This window comes from Vanellus vanellus (genome assembly GCF_965231255.1).
Source record: "Vanellus vanellus genome assembly, chromosome: 1".
Classification (NCBI taxonomy): Eukaryota; Metazoa; Chordata; class Aves; order Charadriiformes; family Charadriidae; genus Vanellus; species Vanellus vanellus.
Window position 1 is genome coordinate 153,851,459 of NC_138905.1, and position 27,214 is coordinate 153,878,672.

A 27,214-nucleotide genomic window follows, 5' to 3' on the forward strand; every position below is an offset into this window, starting at 1 on the left:
ATCACATATACCTTGTGAAAGCAGTAGAACTATACAGACACACACACATATGCACACCCACATTTTAAGGTTTTATGATATGGCTAAAACAAGGTCTGCAATCACAAACAAAATCCTAAAATAACATAGCAAATCTGATTTAAGGAGAATAGGGGAGTTGGAACAGAACCAAAACAGATTTGTTCTTGGCCACTAAGATGAGACCTTCATACCTGATCTTCATACCACACATCACTCACGGCCCCACAGAGAGGTCTCATCATCACCCTGTGGTCACCCTGTGCAGCCTGTGTGGCACGTAGTGGGGCACAAATTTATTTCAAACGTCGCCCAGGGAATCAGTAACTGGCAGTATTTCCAATATTTAGTTGCTGAATCAGGACGTTTTCCAGCTCTCTGGCAATGCCCCTGCACCTGTGCCTCAGCAAGCCTCCCCTCCCATGCTTCTCCTGTCGTCTCCCTCGTGAAGCAGCCTCGTAATCCGGTCTGTCATTTTGCATTTGCAAGCCAAGTTCCAGTCAAAGGGGAAGCGTTATCTGAAAGCTGTAGCAGAACTGGGGAGGTACAACCCTAGACAGAGCCCTGGGGCTTCTGCATTTAAGTATAGTCACAGGCAGCTCCCTGAGGCCAAGAACATGAGCTACCTTCTCGCTTAGGCCTTTTTTTAGGGAACTTTTAGTAAACATTTTGGCTTCTTCTAGGTCCTGCTCCCTAACCCTTAGCCTCACTGTTTCACATAGCCCAGAATAACTTGCTATTACATTTTGCAAGATTTAAGAGTCTTGTTTTTACACTTTCTTTTCAGTTGTAGAGAGTTTGCTGGTGAAGTTTCACACCTAAAATCTAGAGAACGCTGAAATGTATCTCAAGTCCAAAGGCTTCGGCTTAAGGCAAAATCAGCCTCAGCAAAAGGGACCGCTAGACCTGATTCCTTGTCAGAGGAAAAGCCGAGAAACACTTTCTGGGGAGGGAAGCTGCCTGCACTCAAATTGTTTTCAGCCATGTATGAGAGCAGGTGTTCCACCAGCTCTCCCACAGCCCCCTCTCTGCCAGCACATGGGACGTATGCCTGTTCCCATAGGGCTGACATGCCATCCATGGCCAAGCAGTGGACCCAGGCTGGGCCTGTTGCTGGGTTTGGAGAAGTCCCTGACTCCTTGCAGACTAATAGAGGAAACCCCCAGGGAGGGGCATCCTCACTGCCCCACGTAGGTGGTGGGATCGACAGTCCATGAAGAAAATGCTGATCACCTCCATTGTCCTAGGGTCACGCTGTGTGGTTATCACATACAGGTTTTCATCAGTTTAGCCACACAGAGATTGCCCAGTTTTGGCATGGAGTCCAGGCTGGGCTGTTGTACACCTTCTTTTAGTCACTGCAAGGATTTTGATACTCTCTCTGGAGGATGTTTAGGCTCATTGTGATATTGGATATTCAGGCTTACTGGAGGCTGAGTTGGGGGAATTTGCAGGAAGGAACAGAAAGAAACTAGTAGGAGAGCTGGAGATAGCTGCAAGGGAAAGCAACCTATATCCACTTAGGGCAATTTTCCTTGCACCTTCTTCCAGCGTCTCAACCCGTAAATTACATTATTACACGTAGCCCCCCTGGGGAAGGCGCTGAGGAAGTCTATCTAAATGCTTTGTCCTTGACCTCCCACTTTACCCATACCTTCTGATGATGAGCCCTGTGTAAGCAGCAATTTAAGAAAGGGGTAGTCAAAGCCACACTTTCTGCTCCCTCGAGTGAGTGCAGTCTGGCACTTTCCGCTATGTCCTAGCGGAGCGCAGTGCTGAAGGATTAGCACTGAAGCATGCAACCTTATTTCATGTCAGGGTGATGCATTTTAATGTTCTTCAGTTCATATGTAGCCTCATGTTTTCCATCGGGTGAATCGCTACAGACCTGCTCGGGACCACCTGGTTATATAAGCTAAACAAAGGGTGTGCAGGATGGTTTCTCCCATCTGTTGACTAAAGAAATACAGTTTCTGATTAGGTCTTTGTACCCCATGCACGTGATAAACAGAGCCAGGCACATCAGCCTAAGCATGCCCCAAGGAGCTGTTACGAAATATTTCATATTCTGCTCATTACTGCTGTTTATTTACTGCCTTCAGAATAAAAATAGGGAAATCTACTGGTCCCATAAAGGAGTAGAACCAGGAAAACTAACAGGATTTATTCCTCAATTATATTTCCTGGAGAGCAGAAGTAAAAAGCCATGTATCATTTTTACTGGCTGCAAGTCTACAATCACAATGGTTATAGTTTTCATTATTTCTCTGGTTCGCTGCTGTAAGGTGGGCAGCAAGCCTCTTCTCACCCACCCCCGAGCCTAAGAGCATTCTGCTGCACTTTGTAGTGTAAATGCACTTTCTGTAAGTGTTTCCCCATTTGTCCTAATCTCTCTGCACTGCCTGTAGAGCACAAATAAAAAAACACTCAAGAAGGCACAACCTTGATCAAGAATTACCAGAAATCCCTTTCTGCATTTGTAGAAAAGCGACAGTACCAAAAAAAAAAATTACTATTTACAAAGAAAGTGTTGTTCTGTGTGTTCACTCGTGCTATCCTATCCTGACTTTCCATTATTCCCCAAAGTGCAAGCAATCATTCTTAATTTTCAACAAGGATCTCTCTAAACAGACAGAATATCTTTGGAGACTTTAAGTTGTAGTCATTTCACAACATTAGACACATCCCTGAAGTAGTAACGGAAGAACAAAAGAGAGATAAAAGGAAGGTTTCTAAACAAAGAGAATAAATAAAAGCTGTAAATAAATAAATAAGAAATTCTACGTATTGGGTCCTCTATTAAAGATTTATTAGAATACTTCCATGCAAAATATCCAAAGCCAAATTCTACGGCTTCACTTGCTTAAGTAAAAATCCCCTTGCATAATTTGGCCCTCTATCACTTTTTGGTTTACCCACATAATACAAGAGTTGCCATACAAGATCAGAACGATTTGATGTGTTGTTTCTAAAACTGGCCAGCGAGAACACTGCAAGAAAAGCTGCCTAAAATGTTTTTGAAGTAGCCTACCCGTAAGAAAGGTTTCTTCTGAAAATCCACAGTAGAGGTGGCTCCCACCCTGAAGCATACAAATATATACTTCATCCAGATGTTAGTCTGCAAAGCCTTCCTACTCGAGTCCTGGTTACTCTGGCTGTCTCTGTAATTGCCTTGTCCTTCTGAAACTGCTGCTAAGTCCTTAACTTGAGTGCTGCTTTGTAGCAGTGTTTTGCTTTGGTTGTGCCCCGAGTAAGAAGAATGTCCTATGAGTTTCTAAATTACCTCCTCCCTTTAATCTGATTAGTTATTCCCTTATTGTCTTAGCATCCAGTTGATCTTGTCTTTGCTGTTCCTTGTTTGGTGTGCTGTAATGATGTCCCCTTTTAACCACCATTTCTGAGCAGTGTTTCTGCTCACTTTCTGCTCTGTTGGGCTGGAGTCGAAGTGAGACAGGCGGTGATAGACATCAGCTGTGTGATTTCTTCTTGTGTGACCTCTCCCCGCAGCTACCTAGCCCTGTACGCCTACAAGCCTCAGAAGAATGACGAGCTGGAGCTCCGCAAAGGTGAGATGTACCGGGTCATTGAGAAGTGCCAGGACGGCTGGTTCAAGGGGACATCTCTGAGGAGTGGGATGTCCGGTGTCTTCCCAGGCAACTACGTGACACCTGTTTCAAGGTGAGGACCACTGCCTAAGGTGGATATGCCTGAGGGGGGGCTGAGAGGGATTCTGCAACTGGACGATGCTGAAAACAACATAGCTCTGCTTATAAATCACATTCCCCTTCCAGAAATTTTCTAGTGGCATTGCATACTTGGGTAATGAAACTTGCTGGTTGTTGCGTTGGAGTTATCCATCTTCTCAGAAGACTTAACTAGTTGTGTTAGATGACGGCATTTACAACCTCTGACTTTGTAAAATCTGATGAGCCCAGGTTTTACTATTGTAAAGAATCTGCTGGGTAATGATTTTTTTATTGTTATAAAACTACTGGACATGTAACAGGGATAAGCAAAATAAGGAATTCTTGTGTCTTGCTTTTCAGTAGCTCCTCATGTAGATTTTGTTTTTCTTAAATCAGAGGTCTTGGATGGTTTGGATCAAGGGTGCACTAATCGTTTTGGATCAATCGTTTGGACTAATGGTTGAACCGTTAAAATTCAGAAGTGGTAGGAGAGTTCAGTAAATTGTCTGATTTTAGCTACCTCTGTCTCAGTTGCAGATGAATGGGAGGAATGCCATTTGTCAGACTTTGGTATTGGACAACACCAAATCAAAGGGTGTTTCTGATCTAGACCCCACTCTGAAATAGTCTGCAACCCGAGGAGAAAGTTCATCAGTGTGTTAAAGACTGTTTTGCCCCACATGCTCCTTGAAGGCCAATGTTGCCACGTGTATGCCCATATCTCCTTTAAAGCAATTGTGGGTTTGCAAATCAAACTCACTCATATGCTCTCAGTCTCTCCTCCCACATGCAAACAGTCTCCACCATCTTTCACTCCTCTCTAGAGAAAGGCAGCTCACAACTCAGTGTTGATCTTGAAAAATTGATCCAGGTTTGTTCCATCTTCAGTTTATGTCAAGTTTTTAATATGTGGACTGAGCAAGACCAAAAGTTAAGAGCAGATTAGAAGATGATAACTAAAGCTGCTGACAGTCCTAATACTGCGTTTCAGTCAAAAAAAAAAAAAAAAATTAATTCATGGGGTCTTCACTGTTCATCAGCCTAAATGTATTTACCTTATTTTACAGAGTCCCTTGGCTGCCTTCACTCCTTGCCTCTTCAGCTCTTAATTAGTAAAGAAGTTTGTGCTGAAGTGTTGGTGATCTGAATCAGCAAGACTTTATTAAATGCAGCATGTCACAGCTAGAACAAGACAGAGAGAAGTGCTAAAGGGCAAGAGTGCTTTCCACAAAACCCGAAAGCAGCTTTATGATTATATTTATGATCCTGTGAGCTAATTAAGTTCCTCTGTAAATCACCCTCAGTGAGAACAGCAAGAAAAATTTGATAGCAACAAAATCTCCTGTTTGCTGCACTTTCTGCTTACTTTGTTCCCCTTTGACAGCAAAGCAGAGAATTAGATTTGTGCATGTTTTTCTGCCACTCCCTTCAAAAGGCAAGAAAAAGAAGTTGCCCATGAATTTAATAACACTGAACTAGATTTATAAGCTGCCAAAGCACATGTGTGAGCAGAGCATGGTGGAAAAAGGGCAAGATGCTTTAGATGGACAGTCAGGCACAGGCCAGCAGGGAAAATTTGCCGTATCCAACATCTATCCAGCTCTGCGGGAGTCACAGATAATGTCTGTACCTGTTGGTGTGCATGTTTGCCTGAACGCAGCTTTCCGTGGACTATTAGGTGTGCTTTTCTGGCAAACTCAATCTAGTGCAGATGGCCAAGTCAGCTCCAGCTGAACCTTGCTGTTACCCTGCCAGCTCTTCACAGCAGATGACAGACAGTCAAGATTTCCATCTGCTGGGATTCCCAGCTTTTCCCTACCTGGAGGCTGATGAAAAAAAAACAGAAGAAAAAAAAAAAAAAAGATCAGGTTCTTTTAGCAGAATGTAATCCAGGCAAACCTTGCACAATGAGATGAGTCAAGTATTCTATGACACCAGTGTTGTTTTTCCTCCTGTGATTTTGGGGGGGAGCAGGGATTGGGCAGAGGGGATGGCTATCTTTTGCAGTTTTGCAGCCTGTGTTTTGGTCTCTTTCTATCAGAATTTCACTCTTTAGGCTCTTCCCCTTTCCACTCTTTTCTTAGGGTTGCTTCTTCTGTCTTTCTTGTCCTCTGAATTGGACCGGGTTGTTCAGCATACTCCTCCTTTCTGCTCTTCTCCTGTGTTCCCACACAACATTTTTGGGGCACCAGAACTTCTCTCAATCCCACCCCCAATAGGTTGGTCTTGCACCCCTTCTGTTACCCTCTCCTCCCTTGCTAACCCCCTACAGTGTCTCATTTCCTTGTCCTCCTCCATACTTTGTTCTGCATCACCTTTCCTGTCCTTTCCTGGAGGAGGACCTTGGCACGTGTAGCAGCTCAGGAGAGAACAGAACAAAATGAACCCTCTGTTGCCTAGCACCTACTGCTGGGGAAAGAAACTACTAAGGAACCTGAGTAAGAAACTCAGAGAAAGAGCTGCTGTGCAGCAGCTAGGTTTGTCCATTGGTGTCCTTCTGTCCTTCCCAGTGATCTCCTGCCCCAGTCAGAGTTTCTAGCTCAGTGGTAAGAGGATCGAGGCCTGCTCTAGGCTGAACTCATTGCATAGGAGAAAGAGCCTCATTCCTTCCCTCTGAGGTCTACCCAGCCACTCAGATGAAATCAGACTATGCATACAGTTTAAGTGAGCAGTGAAAGAGGGGTCGATTATTGTTTGGATTTTCTTTGCAGTAAGGTCAGCTGCATTCCCTTCCCCTTTGCATTTCCTTAGCAAGTCTAAGCTAGGGCTGGTTGCATCGCTAGGGTAAGCGCTCAGCCAAGCCAAGTCCTGCCAAGTCTGCTGCTTTTCAGTCCCCTTCAACAGCCACACATAGATTTGGTGTTATCCATCTTTTTTTCTCCCTGTGGGGCTGTATGCAGGTTTGGTCCTAAGAAAAGATATCTGAGTCTGTTTTAATTATCACTCCATTAGTGCCTGTAAAATAGCCTCTGGCACACAAAATTACATTTGGGAGATATCCGTTTCTTCTGAATTTAGATTTGTGATTTTACTAGAAATAATTCAGACAGAAATGTACCTTAAGAAAAAAAGTGATGAGAAAAATTGTCTTTTCCATTTTTACCCCGCATTTCTTCCCATAGGATAAAGGGGTGAAAATGTCCTCTAGCATGCTTATGACTGTCCTTTAAAGATAAATATATATCTATATCTTGGTTTACTTTAACACCTGTGAGGATATCACGTTGAACTCCCTAAGTAACTGGGGGTGCTTATCAGCATTGTGGCTGAGTATCAGCATCTCTACAGTGTGCTTACACGGTGCCTTGTCTCCATGCAGGGTGCCAGTGGGAGCTGGGCAGCCCAGGAACAGCGGGGCCGGGGGAGCTCCAACAACAAAAGGAGCCCCAGGAGCCATCCACCCCATCGGGGCGGGTCACACCAGCGCCGCCACGGCTGTCAGACCGGTTGTTCCTATCACTGCTCCTCAGACGCATCCCCAGCTACAGGCGGCCTCTCCGCAGCTGAATAACTGCTTGAGGTATTCAGCTCAGCAGCCAGCCAGCCAGACCCGCAACGCCATGCAGATGGGTATGTGTGCACGCCCGCCGGTGCCTCTCGTCCTGCATCGGCGGGATTGATGTCGCACCCCTCGAGCACAAGCCTTTCGAGTCCCCAGCTCGCTTTCTGGTTTTTAGTCACAGCTCAGTCAATGTGGAATAGAGTATGTTTTATTTGCTTGTAATATTTATGGGCTTCTATTGATCTCTGGGAACCACGTTGTGTTTATCAGATTGTTCTGTTGCTACAGCTGAAATAGATTATAGTGTTTACAAATATTTATACAATTTATCTGAGTGAAAGCAAGCACCCTGCATACTGAGGAGATTAACAGTTCTGAGTCCGGTTGGCGTGCTGATGGAAAAATACTGCCCTTATCGCAGGGCAAGTAATACACGACTTAAAATTAAGAAGCATTTCATTGGGCTTCAGGGATGAAAAGTATTTATTAGGCAGAACGGGACCCGGTGTTAGTGATAAAGCAAAAGATCTGAAAAATACTGCCACCTTTTTGAAACGAGAGTAAGAGCTTCTCACACCAGGGGGCCTCTGTTCTTTCTAGGTTCCCTTTCTGATGTACAGCACAATTTTCTAGAGTGCAATTTATTCCCCTTTCCCTGATGTTAAACAGCTCTGATGTTGAATAAAGTAAAAGTAAATCCTGTGGTGGAACTTGATAGCAAAATTTAAAACATTTTGTTTCTGATATTTTATAGGGATGTGTGCCATTGTGTTTACAAAGGCAGATCAGTAAGGACTGTGACTGCTGAAAACTGAGGTCTTAGATACAAAACAGAGCAGGCACAAATGAGAAATACACTGCGGTGTAAGTCATGGATTCATACCTTTTGAAGCCAGAAGGCACCATTATGACCATCGAATCTCACCTCCTACACAGTCCAGACCAAAGGGAAGAAAACGTGATCAAATGCATGTGAATTTGGATCTCGAACAGTGCAGACTCCTCTGTTCAACAAACAGTGGCAGGACTTTACGTGGTGGTGTGACACTTGTTACACTGGGGAATAATTCCTCTTTTTGTCTAGTTCAGAAAGTGCTGCTTTCCCCTCAAGTCACACCATTCCAAAAGCCCTTCTGCTCCCACAGTGCAAAGGCAGAAATGTCCCCTCTTGGGCAAGGCTCTCAGGAAGAGTTTGGGTGCTCCTGGTGCCTCCTGTGCCCATGCCAACTGGCAGACAGATTCCCCTGAAACTGAGGTGACAGATCATTTTGCCCCATGCGCCTGGCATGCCCTACACCTTCCTTTCACAGCATTGCTATGCTACACCTCTAGCAGCTTCCTTGATTTAAGATTGCTCCTCCAGGTCAGTCTGACATCTTAAAGTGCCAAGGAGTTGGCAGGCAGGGTGATCTAAGGACCACAGAGCGGCTCCAAAACCTCTTGAGTGGGGAGTTCTCTAGCCCTTCCATAAGGTTCATGAGATTGTTGTTTTAATTAAATAACCCTTTGCCAGGATAAATAAAGGAAATTTTTCATGATTATCACTATTTTTCTCCATAATGGATGTCCTCATCAGTATCCTGTGGCCAGAGCCCCTCAAAAGTTCTCTTTAGTCCTGCAGGACAGGGCAATGCACACTGACTTTTGGAAAAGCTTTCCAAGAGAGGCAAGCTGGCACAGTATTCAAATCACGTTTCTGTTGGCTTGCAATATACATGAGTAACAAAACAATTTTGCACAAGGCCACTAATGTAGGAATACACCCAAAATGAAATATGAGTGGTGTAGAACAAAAATAGCCTTCAGTGAGCATTGCTAATTAATAGCATGTTTGATGCAGCACAGTCCAGATCCAGAGATCCCAGAGCAAAGGCATACATTGTAACAGTAAGCAGATGAAATTACAGAATAATATGTGAGAGCTCTGCTCAGAGTTGATTTTTCTCAGGCCATTTATTTTACTGTTTCTCATGTTTTCTGTTTCCTTTGTGTCTGGAAACACAGAGCCCTATATGAAAGAAGTAATGTACCTAATATGATTATCAAATGAGTCTTCTGCATTCAGGTACATGCAGTGAAATTCCATTATTGTGCTTTTCCTCTAAATTTAGGAAAACCATTGCTCCCTACAACCAGTAGTTCAAAACCTTGACCCTGCAAGCTTAACCATCCCTGGCATTAGTGGTTGCTCATCACATAGGTTCCAAACTGGAAAATCACAAGGAGGGAATCACTTCAAGATAACCAGTGGTGCCCTGTCTGACTCTCTGGAAAGGAATTGCACTTTCCAATATACGTTCTTGGTAATCCAGGGAGGGGGAAATGGTAACTAATAGTAAGAATAGAAGAACTTTTAGGCCCTTCCTCATGCTATATGATAAAATCACGTGAGGGTCAAGACTGGTTCACGATAGTTGGGTTGATTTGCTATGAGCAACACTAATAAAAAGAGATGTTATAAAGTCAAGGAGTTACGGTGAGGGAGAATCACGTGAACTTTGGAGGTGCTAATCTGATGATCACTGGCCCATCATATTCAGTATCACTTTGGATAATAGGGCATAAGGCTGGGGGATGAAATTCCCTCCTGGCAGGAGTGCTCAGCTGGTGTAGTGAGTATGATTAACGTCATTCCTTATCCCTTCAGTCCCTAGTAATGGGTACCACCGTTAAGCATAGAAACAGAAAATAGTGGTTTGAGTTGTTCTGGCATTGTTGTTTAGTTATAGATTGAGTGAACTCCAGCTGGTCCTGCGTAAAAATGTATCCTTCAGATGAATTTGTAATCAAACCACAGATCAGAGTGGGTCAGAAATTTTCCAGAAAAATGCTTCTTGATCAAAGAAAAGCTGATTTGTTGGACTCAAAGCTTTTTGTTAGGAATGGATGTAGTTCAACCAGACTTCAGCCGTGAAGTTGTCCTGATTCAAGTTGCAAAGGGAATAGACAGCTGCTCAGAGCTGTTTTCCGCAGAGGAGAGCAGTGCAGTGACTGGATCCTATGTTTTCACATCCCAGGTGAATGCCCTGACCAGAATAGAGGCTTTTGTGGGGTGGGTGAGTAGATTGTGCTCAGAAAAATGTTCAGAGGTTCAAATTTTGCACTGAAGCAGAACTAAACTAGATTATGAAACCTTGAAATCACTTGTGAAATGGGCATTTTCCAGCCAGTCTTACTATTGAATCATTAAGTGAGGGGATGTCCGAGTGTGGAGTTGGCTTCTGATTTGTACATACTTGAAGGAATGTTACACCTAACAATCAACCAAGCTGGAAGTCAAAGGCAACATCGTTGTGGAAATGGACCTGGAACTTCCTCACACTTTTTGCAACATGAGGCGTGCAACAAGCTCCCAAATCCCCGGAGAGCTGACCTCAGCAGCGTTTCACAGTCACCGTTAAACAGACGAGTGCTAATTCCTGGTTCCTGGTGCTTGTAGGCAGGGTTTGCTCAGCAGGAGCAGCAAGACTAAAAGGCACTGCATAGTTCCTTAGGGACTTTGCTGGCAGAGATGAGGCCGAGCTCAGAAATCCTCCAGTGGATTTCTGCTTAATTTATCTTGCGCAGCACAGTGATGTGCTGTTGATCATTTTGCTAGGGCTGAAACAAGAGACCTTCCTTTGTAATTGCTGCCTTCGAGGTCAGCGTGGATCATCTGGGCTAACCCTTTAGGTTCCATGTTGTTTTGCTCCAAAATCTGTCAGATTAGGAGAGGGTCCTGGAGGTTTGGAAAACAGCTCAGCTGGAACGAGATAAGGTATTTTAAAAACACGGTAGGCTTGCTATTTATTCCCGGTCATGGGCAGGGATGGTCAGGCCATTCTCCAGTCACATCACTAGGGAGGACGGGCCATTTTTAGGCCTTTTGCCTGTCTGCAGGAAATCCCCCATGAGGGGGATTTCTAGGATTTAGACAAAAACACTTGCAGGCTGAGATAGCCTGGGTGAAGGCTAAGAGCTTAGCTCTCTGTTGGGCCCTGGCGCCTCATGGCAGCAATGGCCACTGGTCTGGCAGTGCAGGGGGATCTTAACTGTGCTCTGTCCTCCCTCCACAGCTCACCCCTCGGTGCCAGCCCCAGAGCGGCCCACCGCCACGGTCTCTCCCCTGCGGACGCCCAGCTCGCCCTCCCGCCTGCCAGCGGCAGCCATCCGGCCTCACCCCGCCGTCTCCCCGCAGCATGGCCACCAGCCGCCCACCCCGGGGGCCCGGCCCCTCATCCCCCTCACCTCCGCCGCTGCCGCCATCACCCCACCCAATGTCAGCGCTGCCCACCTCAATGGCGAGGCCGGCAGCGGGCCCTTGGGTGGCCCTGTGACCCCTGGCCCCACCGGCAAGGCCGAGGAGAGGAAGAATGAGAAGGTAAGGGCCACCGTGCCATCGCTGCACCCCATGCTCCTGCTGCCTCTCCCTCCCATGGGGCTGTCGAGGAGGGACCCTGCAGCCGCCTGGGAGGGTGGAAGCTGGTTTTCATCCCCTGCCGGCTTGGGCATCCTTGTCTCATGTTATTTTCATGCTTCATCCTTTCTCCCCCACCATCCCTGGTGCTGCTCCCATGTTACCCACTCGTGGGTGGGAAACAAGGTTGAGCCACTAGTGGGCTGAATTTGTGTGTTTCTTCCAACAATCAGCACCTGGATCTGCAAATTTGCAGTGGTGCAAAAAGATGTTATAATGGGCTCTTGGTCATTGAAACTGGATGGCCAAGTCAGAAGCCATCTGCCTCGCTACATGGAAGAAGCTGATGGTGGTACCAGCCCTGGGGCAGGTGCCACAGGCACAGTAAAACACTGGTTCATGAGTGGCAGGAGCTGTTTTACTGCTCCAGAAACATGTCAGTTTCTTGCAGAAACTTTCCTTGTAGTGACACAGCCAAACAGGGAGAAGGGAATTAAGTACAGCTCATTGGGACATAGGTACGATGCGCTGTAGGTTCAATCACTTAGGAGCCAGCAGTGGGGCTGATAGCTGAGTGCCTGTCCCTTGTGCACCTTGCTAAGGAAAGCCAGCATGGAGAGCTGCTTTAAGTGCTGAGCCCTTTAGGTTCTTGGCAAATATTTTGCTTTCACCAAATGTTTATATTACGTTAGCAGTTCCCATTTATCAATGCTGAGAGTTATCTCTGTACTGCCTAGCAGAGCCCACTGATACAAACTGCCTGCTTGGAAGAAAGCTCCTGCTTTGTACCTGAGTAGGAGAAGAGATGTAGGGGCTTGCTTTTCCTTTGGACCTGCAAAAAGTCCTTTCCATACGTTCCCCGAGCTTTTCTGTGATGACAGGCACATATGGGGTAAACATTTACCATCTACTCTGTACATGGTAATGCTGAGGTTGCAGGGCTTACGTGTGGTCAGGCTCACAGATAACCCTTGGTTTTCCAAGATGAGGAATAGACGTTTTAAAATCCTTTCCTTAGTCCTGTCTTGAATTTTCTTTGAGTGCCTTTCAGTGAAAGAAGGGTGTAGAACTTCTGCCCTGGATCTGAAATTTCAGTACTTGTTTGCAAAGAATAACTTCCAAGTGTGCATGAAGGACTGCAATCTGTGTGATCAGAACAATACATGCTACTTCTGCAAGCCCAAGGGAGCGTATGGTATTGGGCAGAAGGTGGTAGATCTGCATGTTACCTCAGAGCTTTGTGTACTGGCATATTTAATACTTCCTAAAACATAACCTGCTGTTCTTTAGATCCATATATTTTAATTCATGTGAAACTGCACACTGAAATTTCCTAGGCAAAATTATATTGAGTCCCTTCCTAAGATAGTGGTTAACCTTTCCCAAGCTGTTACAGCTTTAAGTTAATAAATTTGGATGCAGGGAAGTAAAGTTATGGGGTTTTTGAGCTCCATGGATGAAAGGGACAAGTAAATACTGCATCATTGCAGTGAGTGTTGCCAAAGACCAATTCAGTACCTGGGAAGTATCAGAGAGAAGTGGCGATAAAATTTTCATCTCTGACTGGATTGGGTGGTGCATAACTGCCCTGTGTTGAACAACATATTCCTGAATCTCCTCCATGTCATATTTCACTTTCATTTTAGAAAGATCTGAGTTAGCAATGCTTCCTTTCCTTTTAGAAGTAGTGACTGATGTTTGGCCAATTAAGTTGTGTTCCTATTCTTTGCATAAACCCAAATATTTCTTTGAAACAGTTGAAAGCTTGGATAATGCCAGACTGAAAGCCATATAACTATTCAAAAAGGAATCTGTGAGTCAGGACTGGAGCCATATCTGGAACCATGCTTGATATTTCCAAAGCAGAGTCTGATTGGGCAGGTTTTTTGGTACATAGGGAACAGTCATAACACTCAGAAAGAATATCTGTGGGGAGAGGCAATATCTGTTATCATTACACCTGGCAGGAGAAAACAGACAAGTCGAGGGGCAAAAAACAGAAGCAGAGACATAACTAGCAAACTGCCGGATAAGCAAAGATTGGAAGCAATTTATCTGTGTTCAGTTTCATTATATTCATCAGTCAGGTACTCTGAGATGAAAGGAATAGAGGGGATGTTAGTAAGAGGAGCAGTAATAAGGTCTTCAGCTCTACTGAACACAGGATGGAAGACATGCACAGGTAATTATCTCCTGAAAAACTGAGATTAGCAAGTCCTATCTGAGGTAAATTGTAAAGTGCCATAAAGTTAGCATTGTTGTTGGAATCAACAATTTTTGCTGTCCCATCAAATTATTAATTTTAATCCCAGCTTCGTCTTTCCAGTTTCTTTTGTAGATTTCCGTTGAGGATTAGGGCTGAATGCTAAGAGGGAGAACGGATGTTTTGGGAAACATTTTCTTGTTATTAACCACATTTTTCTTTCACACACTGATTGTCAGTGTGAGTTCACTGTGGTTCAGGGGGCACATGGTACCTATGAAGTAGTTTGCATTCCGGGATGGACATGCTGAGGATCCATTGGTTCTCATGGGTCTGTTGTAGAAGATGTTTCTTGTGAGGACTATGGAGATAAATTGCAATTTTTACATTTATCATTCTGAAATAGCCAGATTTATTGGTCCTTGGGAAATTTTCTTCAGATGATAAGTTTAGCAAGGTTGGTTGGCTGCTTGAAGGCCGAGCTGAGAGATAGTGGGAAAAAGTATTTTAAGATAAGATCTTCTACCAATTTATGTTTTATGATTTCCCACCTAGATTCCACTCAAGGATACCAAAAGTGACATCAAGGGGCAGCTACTGTAGTGAGTCTGTATATGCTATTTGGTCTGCTTGTTCCAAGGCGAAATTGTCTTTACCTTGGGAACAGACTTGCTGAGTATAGTGTTAATGCTTTCCTCTATGTAAATGTTTATATGGCAATATCACAGGTTCCTGTTGGTGTGCAGCAGTCACATATAGGCACATCCCAAGATTTCTCTAAAATAAAGGGATCCCGATTCCAAATTTTACTTTTGTTTCCTTGTGGTTTAAAGACAAGTAGCAGAAAAAATCCCGAGGATTATGGTTTTCAGATCAGCAGGAATGGCTTTCTCGCTCATCTTCTATTAATACAGCAAATAAATCCTTAGGTCTGTTTTTTGACATCTCTAGTTCTCTACTTCAGGTTATTCCCAGAAGGTCTTGGTCAGGACTTCCAAACCTGCAGGTGAACCTTGGTAACTACATTCATTTAGGCACTCTAATACTAGTGTCTTACTGTCACACTCCTGCTGACTTAATCAGGAGGTAAAATATGGCCTCCATGCCAGTCTTGTCTTGTCAGTATGAACCTACCGCCAGAGGATTCTATCTGCAACTGGGCTTGTGCTCCGCTTCTCAGCTCCGTGACCAGGCTCCTGTCCGCTTAGGGAGCAGTTTCAAAGCTGCTCTCCTTTGCCAGTTGCTGGTGGTAGCTGATGAAAGACTAAGTAATAGATAGTGCTTAAGTCCACTGCGCAACAGTGCTCAAAAAGTGCTCCAGCAGCCGAGCAGGCTTAGTAGAGCGCTTAAAAATCAAAGCTGTTTCGGTGCTGTACAGACGCAGTACAAAGCAGCAGGAAAGGCATCTCACACAGAGGTGGCACAGACACTACAGGAATAACAAGCCAGGCACTGAATAAAGGCAAGGGAGCACGGCAGAAGTCAAAGAGGTAACGGTGGTCAGGGCGCATAGGAGAGAGAAGAGCATCAGCATCTGCTGGGAGAAATAGCAGGGGGCAGTGGAGAAGGAGTGCCAGTGGGGAGGGTGGAGGTGAAGGGTGCTGTGTAAAGCCCATGGGGAGGGGTCCTGAAACAAGAAAGTTGGAATATAGGGGCTGGAAATTATCTAAAGAAGGCAGTTTAAGAGAGCAAGGTGTAAAGGAGACTCTTTCTTCTTTTTCTCAAATATTTCACACATGAAGCCGATTTTTCTTCTTTTCCAAGAAGGTTTCCTTTCCCAGAAGGAAAATAATAATTCTCCCCCAAAGTCACTCTGTTCCAGGTTAGGAACAGGAGTGTCCCAAAGACATCACAGGGACAGGAAGGAGGTAAAAGAGAGAGCAAATGGGGAACACTCTGTTTCCTTTAAGGGTCAGGGGTGGTATCAGGGGTTCTTTGAGCTCTCGCTCTATCGTTTGCTAGCATTAGCATGTATAACCATTTGAAACTCAGAGAGTTCAATCCCAGTTCTTGAATCTTCTGAACATCCAAAAGAAAGGGATGAAGATCCCAGCTGGAAGCAAAACCCTGTGTTTTGGGGGCTTTTTTGAATGGGGTCCCTGCTTTTTCAGTCATGATGAGCACTGCCCCAGTTCAACTGGTAGATTACAGCTGAGAGCTTGTAATTATCGCGTGACTACTGCTTTGACCTCGGTCAATTTTTGCTATAATAGTTTCTGCTGTACATAATCTGGGCTGATGCTTAATACCTCTGATAAAACCACTTGTTTGAATGAATTAATGCATTTCTCATTAAATGTGCTCCTCGTTACGTTAATCAAATCAAGCAAATCATGCTGGGTGGTTTGACCACTGTAATTAAACTTTCTTTAAAATCCACTCATTTGGCTTTTGATGAGGATTTTGATTAAACTCTTCCAAAGTGTCTGGCCCAATATCTGCTAAAGAGGAAAATAAGAGCTTGCACTAGCAAGCCAGCTATTAATTCATCACTGAGTTACACCAATTCCTTCCTGTTTTACCTAGCCAGAGTATATAGAAGTATTTGAAAACTGGCAATGTTAAATTAAATGTTTCTTACAAGTGTGCTGAGAGAACAAATCTGTTTGCAGTTTTAAATTTAGTAACTGTGTCCCTGGAATATATACAGGATCTGGCTAAGCAAGTCACAACAAATGGGAGAATACACTGAGCTGCTGTTTACTGATTCGAAGATAACAAGAGACACAGCTTCAGAAAATGACTTTGAACATGCACCAACAGTTTTGCATGTGAAGACTGAATCAGTAAACATCTGTCTGTTCTCACCAGTGTCACTCACTTTCTTAAGTATCGGTCCTTCTGCTCAAAATAGCTGCATTCCTCAAATGATACAGTATGTTTGGCATGATCCTGGTGTAAGGACTACATTACATAACAGAACAAGCCAAGGCCTGTTTTCTGGCCCTGCAAGTGTCCCTGCATGATTTGCATCCGCACTTCTAAGCGCTCCTCTCTGCCCAAAATAGGGTGACTGCATCCAGACTGCTCTTTGAGAACAGTCCCGGTATGTGGTGTGGCCCAAACCACGCCCTTATGTTGTCCTGGGAGAGTGCCAGTTCATATAAGCCAAACCCACAATGGTTAATGGAGGCGGACCAGGGATTGTTGCTAAATCCTGCCCTTGTTTCGTGTGCCAGTGTAGATATGACCAGAGAGACTTCCCTCTCCACCGCTCCCCCTTTCTGCCCGTGCCTTCCTCTGCCTTCCCCTAATTTGCAGCCCGGTGCCTGGTTCCACCAGGCAACATCCTTCAGCGCAGACTTGCTGCCTGCACACTTAGTCGCCCACCCTGTATTTAAGTAGGGTTGGAGACTAGATCAAAGGCCCTTTGCAAATTTGGCTTTGGAAACTCTGAGGTGCTCTTTGGCCTTAGTTCATGTTACAGCTGTCTGATTAAGCTATCAATTGGTAGAACTGAAACTGCCTGAAGGACCTGATCCTACATGGTAGGGCACCTTCAGTTTTCACTTATGTAGTGTTAGTCTCTGCATTGCAACTTCTTTTCATATTAACTTGTCCCTGAATGAAAAGGATTTGTTATCACTTCATAGCCACTAAAGAAGTGTAATTCCTTATCCAGAAAATGAAAGATCAGTCTCAAAAGTGAAGTGTTGAGCACTTGCAAGGACTTGGTAGATATAAAATGACATGACAAAAATAGTGGTCACCCTGGGACGAGTGAAAGAAGCTAAGGACAGAGTTGATGAAAGTAGATTTTTCAGAAACAAGGTCAATATGAGTGACCCTGAATTTTTGGAAGAGGAATTCAGTCTTCCCAGCAGATGTGAAATGATTTATTATTTTTCTCTTTGTTACTGGTTCACTTAATAAAGCCCCCTAAGTTGTACAGATGTGAAACGGAATGATAACAATTAAGTGAGTAAGTGGAAGATGCACAAGACGTAAGTGTTATGGTTTGAGAAACCCATAACAATTTACTGTCATTTAGACAATCATTCTGTCACCTGATGACCCCTCCCCACCTGGGAAGGGGAATTGGGAAAAAACAAGGAAGCACGGGGGTTGAAATATAAATAGATTTAATAGAATAAGATTAGATAATTAACATTAATAGCACTAAAGAACCAATATTGATCCTGATGCCAATGCAAAATATACAAAGATTATACTCGGCCAACTATATAAGTAGGAAGCTGTGCACTCCCAGCAGCGGACAGCAAATGTTGAACACTGCAAGCGCTACAGCTTCAGGAGGAAGGGAAGGCCTTAGGCGTCCCACATTGGGGCAGGAAGTGTTCAGGATGGCAGCCATCGAGAGAGAGAACTTTGCAGCAAACTTCCTAATTTATATTGAATGTGACATTCATGGTATGAAATAGTCCTGTTGGCCAGCTTGGGTCAAGGGCTCAGGTCTCGCTCCTCCTCGTCCCTGTACCTGGCAAGCTCGAAAACACTGAGACTGAAACCCACACACCATAGCTGGCTTATGAAATAAATATTTTCAGCAATTCAGACACTAGAGTGTTCTAAAAGTTCAGCCTTCCCAAGTATTAGAAGATAAATTAGTCCTGTATCGCTCACACCAGGACAATAAGAATGAACAAATTGCTCAAGAGCAGAAGAGCCTGGTTTGAATTCTTAGAATAAATACATCAAAATGTAGAAAGCATTAAGAGGAAGTAACATTGGAATAGTAACGTAAAGGTTTGCATCAAAAAGATAAAGAATAAATTCTGTGTTGCTAATTTGTTTGGATACTCTGTAAAACATCTGAGTTGATCCTGGAGCCACCAACACCAACGTGTCACTGACCATTTTCAGAGTCGGATTTGATTTTTCAGTTTAACATGTGTTCCAGGTTGTTCTTCAGTAAGGATTCTTTAATCTGCAATATTTTAGTTCAGTTTTCTCAAGACTTGTGCACAGAATACATACTGTTAATCCATTTCCTCTCAACAAAGGCAACGGGGCTGTCTTCATCCCAAATGAGCCACTGCTTCCCATGCTCCAGAAAGTGAATCTTGGCTCTGTGACCAGCAAGTGATTCACCAGAAACTTGGCCAGGGAGTGGAAACCTCTTTTTCTGGTCATGTGAATTCAGGCCACAAAATTCTGTTTTAGGGCAGAGAACTCGTGCTTAAAATCTCTCCAGCACCTTCTCCTTCCTCATTAGAGTTCAATTTGAAAGGACAAAAACCTGGCAACTTGCTGATGAGTATTTTAAGGCTGGCAAATAACCCAGCCAAAAGCATGAGCCCCAGCTGTCAAAACATCGAAAACTTCAGCTTTACAATAAAACAGATTTCTGTTATTTCTGACCAGCTAAGATTCTTTTGCTTAGATCAAGGGCAACAAGCCATTGATCAAAATTTCTTTTTCTTCTTCGCATTTTTGATGTTAGGAAATGCTTTCAAACTCCCCACAGATATTTCAGGCGTTGACTTTGCTGCCAAGCAGTCTCCGAAAGCTATTCCTTTTCTCCCTCCTCTCCCCCCTGCCTGTGCTTATCTGCCTCGTAGTGCTGTCACAGGATTTCTCAAGTGTCCGCGGTGGATTTCTCTAACGCCATTTCAAGTGGTTCTGTGCTGCATTCTGCGGCCGTAAGGGGAAGTGGATCCAGGCGAGGCGAGGATGGAGAGTGCTTTAGCTTCAAGAGGAAATTCAGTTCATCTACTAACTCGGGGCGAAACTGTTTGGATGCCAAGGCACGGCATTCTGCTGGCACCTGTAGAGACCTAATTTTATAACACAGAGGACCCACGGGCTTTTACTAAATCCTTGCTGCTGCCTGGGGAAGAAAGTAGAACTGACAAAAGAAAGAGCATGCAAGGGAGAGCTGGAAGCAGAAGGCTGGAGGCGTGTGTGTGCGCGAGTGTGTGTGCGTGTCTGCGTGTGAGCATCCCAGCACTGGCGTTCCCATGGCATTCCCCTGCCTGCAGAAGAAATCACACAGGACCAGATGGCTGGATGGGGCCAGGCTGTGGGAGGGGATGGAAAGCATCTTCCTGGATTAGTTGGGTGAAATGTAAGCACTCTTGTGGTGTCAATGGGAGACATTGACACATTCTGGCTGTTGAGGGATCATAGGGGCCAATCCCCATCCCAGACCGCACAACTCTGCAGCTGAGAATCCCATCACAGCTTCTGCCCTCTTCCTGCCCAGTTTCTGAAGAATGTGGTTTGATCACTCACTCCCGCATAACATCAAGCTCCCAATTCCTATGCACAGGTTAAAAAAAAAAAAACAAAAAACACAACAGAATACAAATGCTGTGTCTGTCCCTGTCCTCCACTTTCTGCCTTGGATCAGTAAAACACAGAGCTGGCGTGGGACTGCCACTGCCCCACCGCTCCTAGGAGGGAGACATGCAGGATGAAACCATTCCAGCAGAAAAACACAGTAAAAAGCTGGATGCCTCAAAACCAGAGTACTGCATTTGGCTCTGGGACCCCCAGCATAAGACAGACATGGACCTGTTGGAGCAAGTCCAGAGGAGGGCCACAACGGTGATTGGAGGGCTGGAGCACCTCTCCTATGAAGACAGGCTGAGAGAAGGCTGGGGTTGTCCAGCCTGGAGAAGAGACGTCTCTAGGAAAACCTTATAGCAGCTTTCCAGTACCTAAAGGGGGCCTGCAAGAAAGCTGGAGAAGGACTTCTTACAAGGGCAGTGATAGGACAAGGGGTAACGGCTTTACACTGAAAGAGGGTAGATTTAGATTAGATATAAGGAAGAAATTCTTCACTATGAGGGTGGTGAGGCACTGTAACAGGTTGCCCAGATAAGTTGTAGATACCCCATCCCTGGAGGTGTTCAAGGCCAGGCTGGATGATGGGGCTTTGAGCAACCTGGCCTAGTGGAAGGTGTCTCTCCCCATGGCCAGGAGGTTGGAACTAGATGATCTTTAAGGTCCCCTAAATGGACCCCCAACCCAAACTGAAATGGTTTGGGTTGGAAGCCAAACCATTCTATGATTCTATGATTTCATGATTCTGATTCTATGAATCTATGAACTTACAATGTGTTGGAGTTGGTGGCATCTTGGCCTCCCACATGTCCAGAACTCATTTGCTTTTCTCAGTGGTTTTCCAACTATGAATTCACAAGCCAGTAAGTCTTAAACAACCAAGAGGGTATCTCAAGTGCCAATGCAATTATTTTATGGACGCAATTTGAACTTTCCTGCAAAAATTTGCTATACTCAACTTTTCAGTGCCCATGTTTCTTTTTTTGGTCACACAGGTACTGGTATTTTTCTTTGCTTTTCTCTATAGTTATGCATAATAGGTGGGTTAAAATATCTAGTGTCAATGCAGAAATACTTCAGTAAGCTCTGTTAGGAGAATTACATAAACTAAATGAAAGTGCAGTTTCTGACAAACATCAGTACTGTAGGAACAGCACGTTACAACAGACAACAGATATCTGTGGCATGTTTCTGTTTTCATAGTGTAACTCGAGGGCATAACCAAGTTACAGCAAAGGGATATTTATCTTATTTTGTACATTTTTGTTTATTTTTCATTTTGCAGTAGCAGCAGAAAGATTCACAAGCCCTCAGCTTTTCTTTTGCCAAATGGTAAAGCCACTTTAAAGTCAGTCTGGGTTGTTATTTTTTTGAGCGAATGTCCCAAGCATCTAGTAATTCCCTTCAGACCAAGTCAAGACATGGAGTCAGTGCTGGTCTCTGAAGGACTGAAAAAAAAATGCTCTTATTATGCCCTCTGGAGAAAAGATCAGTCTCAGGAATTCAGAAAGTACACCATGCAAAAGTTGCTTTTCAGACAGTATGTCTTCAGGCTGCCTGTAATCAATTAACATAGGGTGTCAAGCAGTCAACCTTTTAAAAAACAATTTGTTATAAAGGCAGAACTCAACCTGTTGCATTGCTTTTTTGCTTATGTTTTGTTTGGTTCATATTCAGCGATATGTTTCTGTAAGACTACAGAAGCTAAAATATTAACCCTCGCTCACACCTCACTGTATTCAGCATGCTAGCAGCAGACTGGCATTGGGCTTCATCACCAGATGCCCCAGGGAGAGAAGAAGTAATTTAATGTGAGTCCATGGCCAACTTATTTTGCAGTAAAGTAGATTTCCTGTACTGTTGCTTTCAGTCGCAATTCGTGATCAGTTCAAACCTGGTATATTATAAAATGAAACTAGCTGGCTTTTTTGACGACTTCAGAGGTCTCTATTCCCTTCTGTACAACATCATGTTATTCTTCATATCTTAAGTTTTGAGACAGAAGAGGGGGGGAGGTCGGGCAGCCAGATCCTATCAACACCATGGTGCCTGCTGTGGCAAGGGAAATGCATAAGCGAGGCTTTGATCAGGACATAAAAGAGAGAACTGATTTCCCAACTTTTAGCATTTTTCTGGACAGGTTTTATATCGAAGCCAGATACTCTTGGTTGGCAGGCTTAGGTGCAGCCTGGCCAAGAGATACAGCTGGCCGGCAGGGAACGTGGCACAGAGAAGGTAGGAAAGATGGTGGCCCTGCAGGCCTGGGATGGCTTTCCATTCACCAGCAGTGAGAAAGTTAGTATATGCTTACTACGCACCACAGATCTCTGTCTAACTTTTCTTAAAATCATTCCATTAAGATCATTCCGTAACTTCCCTGAGCAATCTATTCCTGTCCTTTCATATCCCAAGGGCCAGAAAGGTCCCTCTTATCTCTTCTAAATCTTCTATGGTTACAAATGAATCTTGGCTTCTTCACGTCCTGCTCCAGATGAACAGCTGACAGCCTTCCACGTATTAGAGAACTAATAATGTGTTCAGTCCTCAAGAATTCTCTTCTTTCAGCCTCACTGAGCCTAGCTCCTAGCCTTTCTTCACAAGTAATGCTTTCTAGGTCTCTGATTATCCTTTCAGCTCTCCTCTAGGCAGTCTCCAGCTTGCTGGCGTCTTAGAGAGCAGTGTCACATAGTGGAGTTTTGCTGAGACCTTGTTAGTGCCAATTAGGATGGAATAAGCACTTGCCATGGCTTACATATAAGATGTATGTTAATATGTTTCCATCTGAAGTGTGCCTTTTTCACAGAAGCCTCTTGACTCATGCCATTTGTGATCAACTTTATCTCCTGTGTCCCTTTCTGCAGAGCTGCTGGCTGGCCAGTCGCTCCTTATTTTGTATTTGGCATTTGATTTCTCCTTCCTAGCAGTAGCATGTCATACTTTTCAGATTTCACCATGGTGATTTGGGATCATTTCTCCATCTTAGCAAAATTGTTCTGAATTCTTACCCTGTTTATCCTTCTGTTGTGGTTTAACCCCCACAGGCAGCTCAGCCCCACACAGCTACTCACTCCCTGCCACAGTGGGAAGGGGGAGAGAATCGGAAGGGTAAAGGTGAGAAAACTCATTGGTTGAGATAAAGGCACTTTAATAGGTAAAGAAAACTTGCACACGCAAGCAAGACAAAACAAGGAATTCACTCGCTGCTTCCCATGGGCAGGCAGGTGTTCAGCCATCTCCATCACACATAACTGTTACTTGGGAAGAAAAACACCATCACTCCAAAGGTCCCCTCCTTTCTCCTTCTTCCCCCACCTTTTATTGCTGAGTATGACATCGTACGGTCTGGGATACCCCGCTGGTCAGCTGGCGGGGAAACATGAGAAACAGAAAAGGCCTTGACGCTGTGCAAGCACTGCTCAGCAACAACTGAAACAAGGATGTCTTATCAATGCGCTTTTTATCACAAATCCAAAATATGGCACTATACCATCTACTACAAAGAAAATTAACTCTATCCCAGCTAAAACCTGTAGATCTTCCAACTGCTTGCAGACTTGGTCAGCTCAGTGCCCACTGCTGGTTTTAGAAGCGCACTCTCTAGCTCACCTACCACATAATTAATGAAAAGATTGACTGGCACTGAGACTAAGGCAAGCCCTGTTGGTACCTGCTTGAAATGTTCGCCCAGTTTGACAGAAAGCCATGAACTGGAACACATTACAAAGCAACTGGTAGCATTTGGTTATCTGTCTACAGTTTGAGTTCTTGCACGTATGCTGCTGAGTTAAGAGGGAGAGTGTAAGACTGGAAGGGACCTCTCAAACACACACACTGCTGTCCTACAGGAAGAAGTTGAGAGAACAAACTTCTGCAAGATATTCATCATATTGTCTGCTCTTCTGTGAGAAGATTGTCAGATACAGCAGTCATCATAGTACAGAAGCTTGAATAGAAGTCGTGATTGCTTAACTAATGGACTACTAATTCTGTTATCTTCATAGACAGAGACATTTCAGTCAACCATGATCAAATTGAAGATGAGACAATTCTAAGCCAATGTTTACCCATACTGTTTTGCTAAAATGAAAATAAGTCAGGCTGTCAGTCTTTCTGTACAGACCATCAGTCGATCAGCCGCTGCGGTCAAGGGGAAGTCTTCTTGCACTGTTATCTGACTTGTGTAAAGGGTTTTTCATCTTCATCTAGGGTAGGCGGGCTCAGAGATGGACTATTACCACAAAGCTGTCATTTCTGCTCCAGTGCAGTAGTGATTTTATCTTTATATAGTTTCCATCATTTTCAGATGTGAGGTGTATGTGACCAACACAAAGGCATTTTGAGCTTGTGTGCTAAAATTGACCATTTCTTGCTGTTAGTTGGCAGGATCCACCTTTTATTTCAGGTCAGACTGGCCTCTTCTGCATCAGTCAACTTGATGGCAGAGTAAAGAGGAATACGCTGTGTATGTGTTGTCATTGCTAATTATTTCTGCAGTAGTCACATGTGAAAACACCAACCAGATGTCACTGCCTCATTGCATAGCATGCTCCAGACAAGCAACAAATTTTTGTTCGGAGAGCTCATGAGGTTACAGATGTGATTATTTGTGTAACCCACGTGAGATGCTGCTCACTGGCTGCACCACTAAATTTATCCTACTACCAGCTTTGGCATAAAGCATGTCCTCAGACATCTTGGGTTACCCAAATCAACAGAAGTCTGACATTTGAGCTATTTGTCTCATAGTTGGGGTAGGATGAGGAAATGGAGAACATTGGCTTAGGTGGCACACTTGACAGGTAGTAATTAGTTAAATCAGTGCAACTCAATTGCATTTAATTATATGGTCATACCTGTAGGTCATGTGTCAACGAAAAAAAAAAGGGCAAAACAGATAAAGGAAGGGAAGATAGAACGGAGGGATAGGATTGCAATGTAAGACCAGGCTTAGTGCAAAAGGAAAAAAAGCCATAGTGCTATTGACTCACCTTCCTGCTTATACCCTAGTTGTTCCCTTTGGATAGGTCCATTTTTCATTGGTGATCCTTCTTGCTCAGCTCTTTAATTTAAGACAGGGGAATTTTATACTCTTAAAGACCTGAGTTTAGTATAAGGGTATTGGGACCTCTTTTTAGCAAATGGTCTTTGATGGCTCCATTTTTATTTTTTAAGTAGCAAAAAGACGAAACTAGGAAAAAAGTTGAAATTCAATTTTTGCTGAAGAGAGGATGCTGTTATTACAAATGCTGCCAGGGCTTGAGCAGCTCCTAGCAAGCCTTTTGCTATTGCAAAGCTTCCTAGTAATTACAAGCCAAGTGTTGTGACATTTGGAAAGCCACAGTGCCTTGGTCACTTTATCAAAGAAATTGTCATTTAGATGCCTGGGCATTCCTCTAACACTGATAGCCACTTACTTTGCAATCCTTTAAAACAATTCTAGGATTCTTTCTTCATTTTTTAAAGAGCATACGTGATCAATTGGTACCTATAAGAGAAAAGGAGTTCAGCCACCTCAGCATGTCCCAGGAGTAATTAAGAGGGCATTGCTTGGAAACATAGTAGGACTGAAAATGCCTATAGCACAGCTGACAGGGGAGTTTGCAGAAACCTCAGCTGCTTTGCCTGCAAAGCTTATGCACAGTAATAATTGATCGCACCTCAGCGCGCCGGACAACAGCTCGGTCCCTGGGCAGTGCTGCTGGGTGCAGCGAGGCCTGAGGTGCCCATGGATACAGAGCACCTGGGACTCCCTGCACTCCCGTGGGCGCTGAGAGGCTGAGCTTCCCCTTACTCCCAGAAAAGAAGCCGTCAGCTTGAGCACGTTGGTATTTCTTTTCTCGATGCTAATAAATTATTACCTGCCTTGTTTGAGACAGGCTGTCACGAAAGCAAGAGGGAGCAAGGGCAAGGCCTGATTTTTTTAAAGCATGAAATACATTAGGAATCATTTTTTGGATGCTCAGATTTGATGCTGTGGGAGCTGCCGAAATTGGAGGGCAGCCTTCAGAGAGAGCAAAATTTTCATGCTCCTGCTTTGATGATGTCAAGGACCTGCTTCTACAGTGTCAGACCACCTGAGAACCAGCAGGGCCCCTCTCATTCCCTCCCCTCACCCAGTCCAGGCTGCCCCAGCAGCAGTGCGAAGCCCAGCTAATTTTCAGAAATATGTGGCCTGAGCAAGAGGAGCTTCTGCTTTCATCACCTCTAGGCCACAGTCCATGCGGGTGTGATATGTCCTGTCAGTCTCAGCTGGCTCCTCAGTCTCTAGCTAAATGCATCTTTTATGAACTGATGAATTGTTCGTAGGAATTGTTTCACTGTAATGTATTCCAGTGTCTAGTACACGCAAATCCTGGCAATTTTTCATTGTCCACAGACAGCCCTTTTTCTCTTCCGTGCGGAATTGATTTTGAGAGAAGACTATTCCTCCTGTGATGCCTGAATTTTCCACTGAGTGCAGGCCAGCCCAATACCGTTTAGTTTGTTGGAAGGGCTGAAATTACAGCCTGAGGTGGCAGAGCTGCTGGAACAATATCAACTAAGTGGGAATAGGTACATCAGTGACAATGGACAAGATGACCTCCACTATTCCAAACCTTTTACCCACATGTTTCTGCTTTCCATAAAAATACAAGTCTCTCTCACCTGTCGTTTAATAAGATTACAAAGCAAGACCAAGCAATCTTAAGTGTTTGCTTCTGAAATTAAATCCACCCCTCGTGGATGGAAAGAGCCAGAGCTAACTACGTCTAAGATTAGAGTATGTCAAAGCACATCCTGACTTCTGTCATTGATTCTCTTTCATTCAGGTGTTCAATGAGTGAGCTTGCTCTGGCTTTCTGCAAAATGTGAGTGTTGCTCCCAGTGCTCCCCAGGACCAATAAATCTTTTTCACTTCCTTATGAGAGACAAGGAGCAGCAAGCTAACCAGTCACTCTAAGTCATCTTATTTAAAAACACTAGTTCTAAGCAGTTTGTCTAACAGTTAATGTATTTATACATATTTTTCTCATTTCAGAATCCCGTGCTGTCAGTGAAGCTGTGATAGATTCTCCTCTAGTTTGAATAAATGAACCTAAAGTTTCAGAAGGATGCTCATACTCTGTCCAGCTGTTTTGCTTAAATCCTCTGGAAAGTACAGTTAGTCTACCACAGTTGCC

At 44.2% G+C, this 27,214-nt stretch overlaps 1 protein-coding gene across 2 annotated transcripts in view; it reads left to right on the forward strand.

Annotated features, from left to right (window-relative positions):
• The window catches only part of SH3RF3 (SH3 domain containing ring finger 3), a gene marked incomplete at its 3' end in the record, with an annotated part of 251,528 nt that overhangs the window by 205,948 nt on the left and 18,366 nt on the right, over positions 1–27,214 (forward strand). Inside the window, exons 6-8 of one of the 2 annotated variants that reach the window (XM_082488628.1) lie at positions 3,526–3,696; positions 7,024–7,280; positions 11,262–11,566. In XM_082488628.1, the coding sequence (XP_082344754.1) occupies positions 3,526–3,696; positions 7,024–7,280; positions 11,262–11,566 (733 nt within the window). The remainder of the gene's footprint in view (positions 1–3,525; positions 3,697–7,023; positions 7,281–11,261; positions 11,567–27,214) is intronic. The other variant, XM_082488627.1, reaches the window with a different exon arrangement.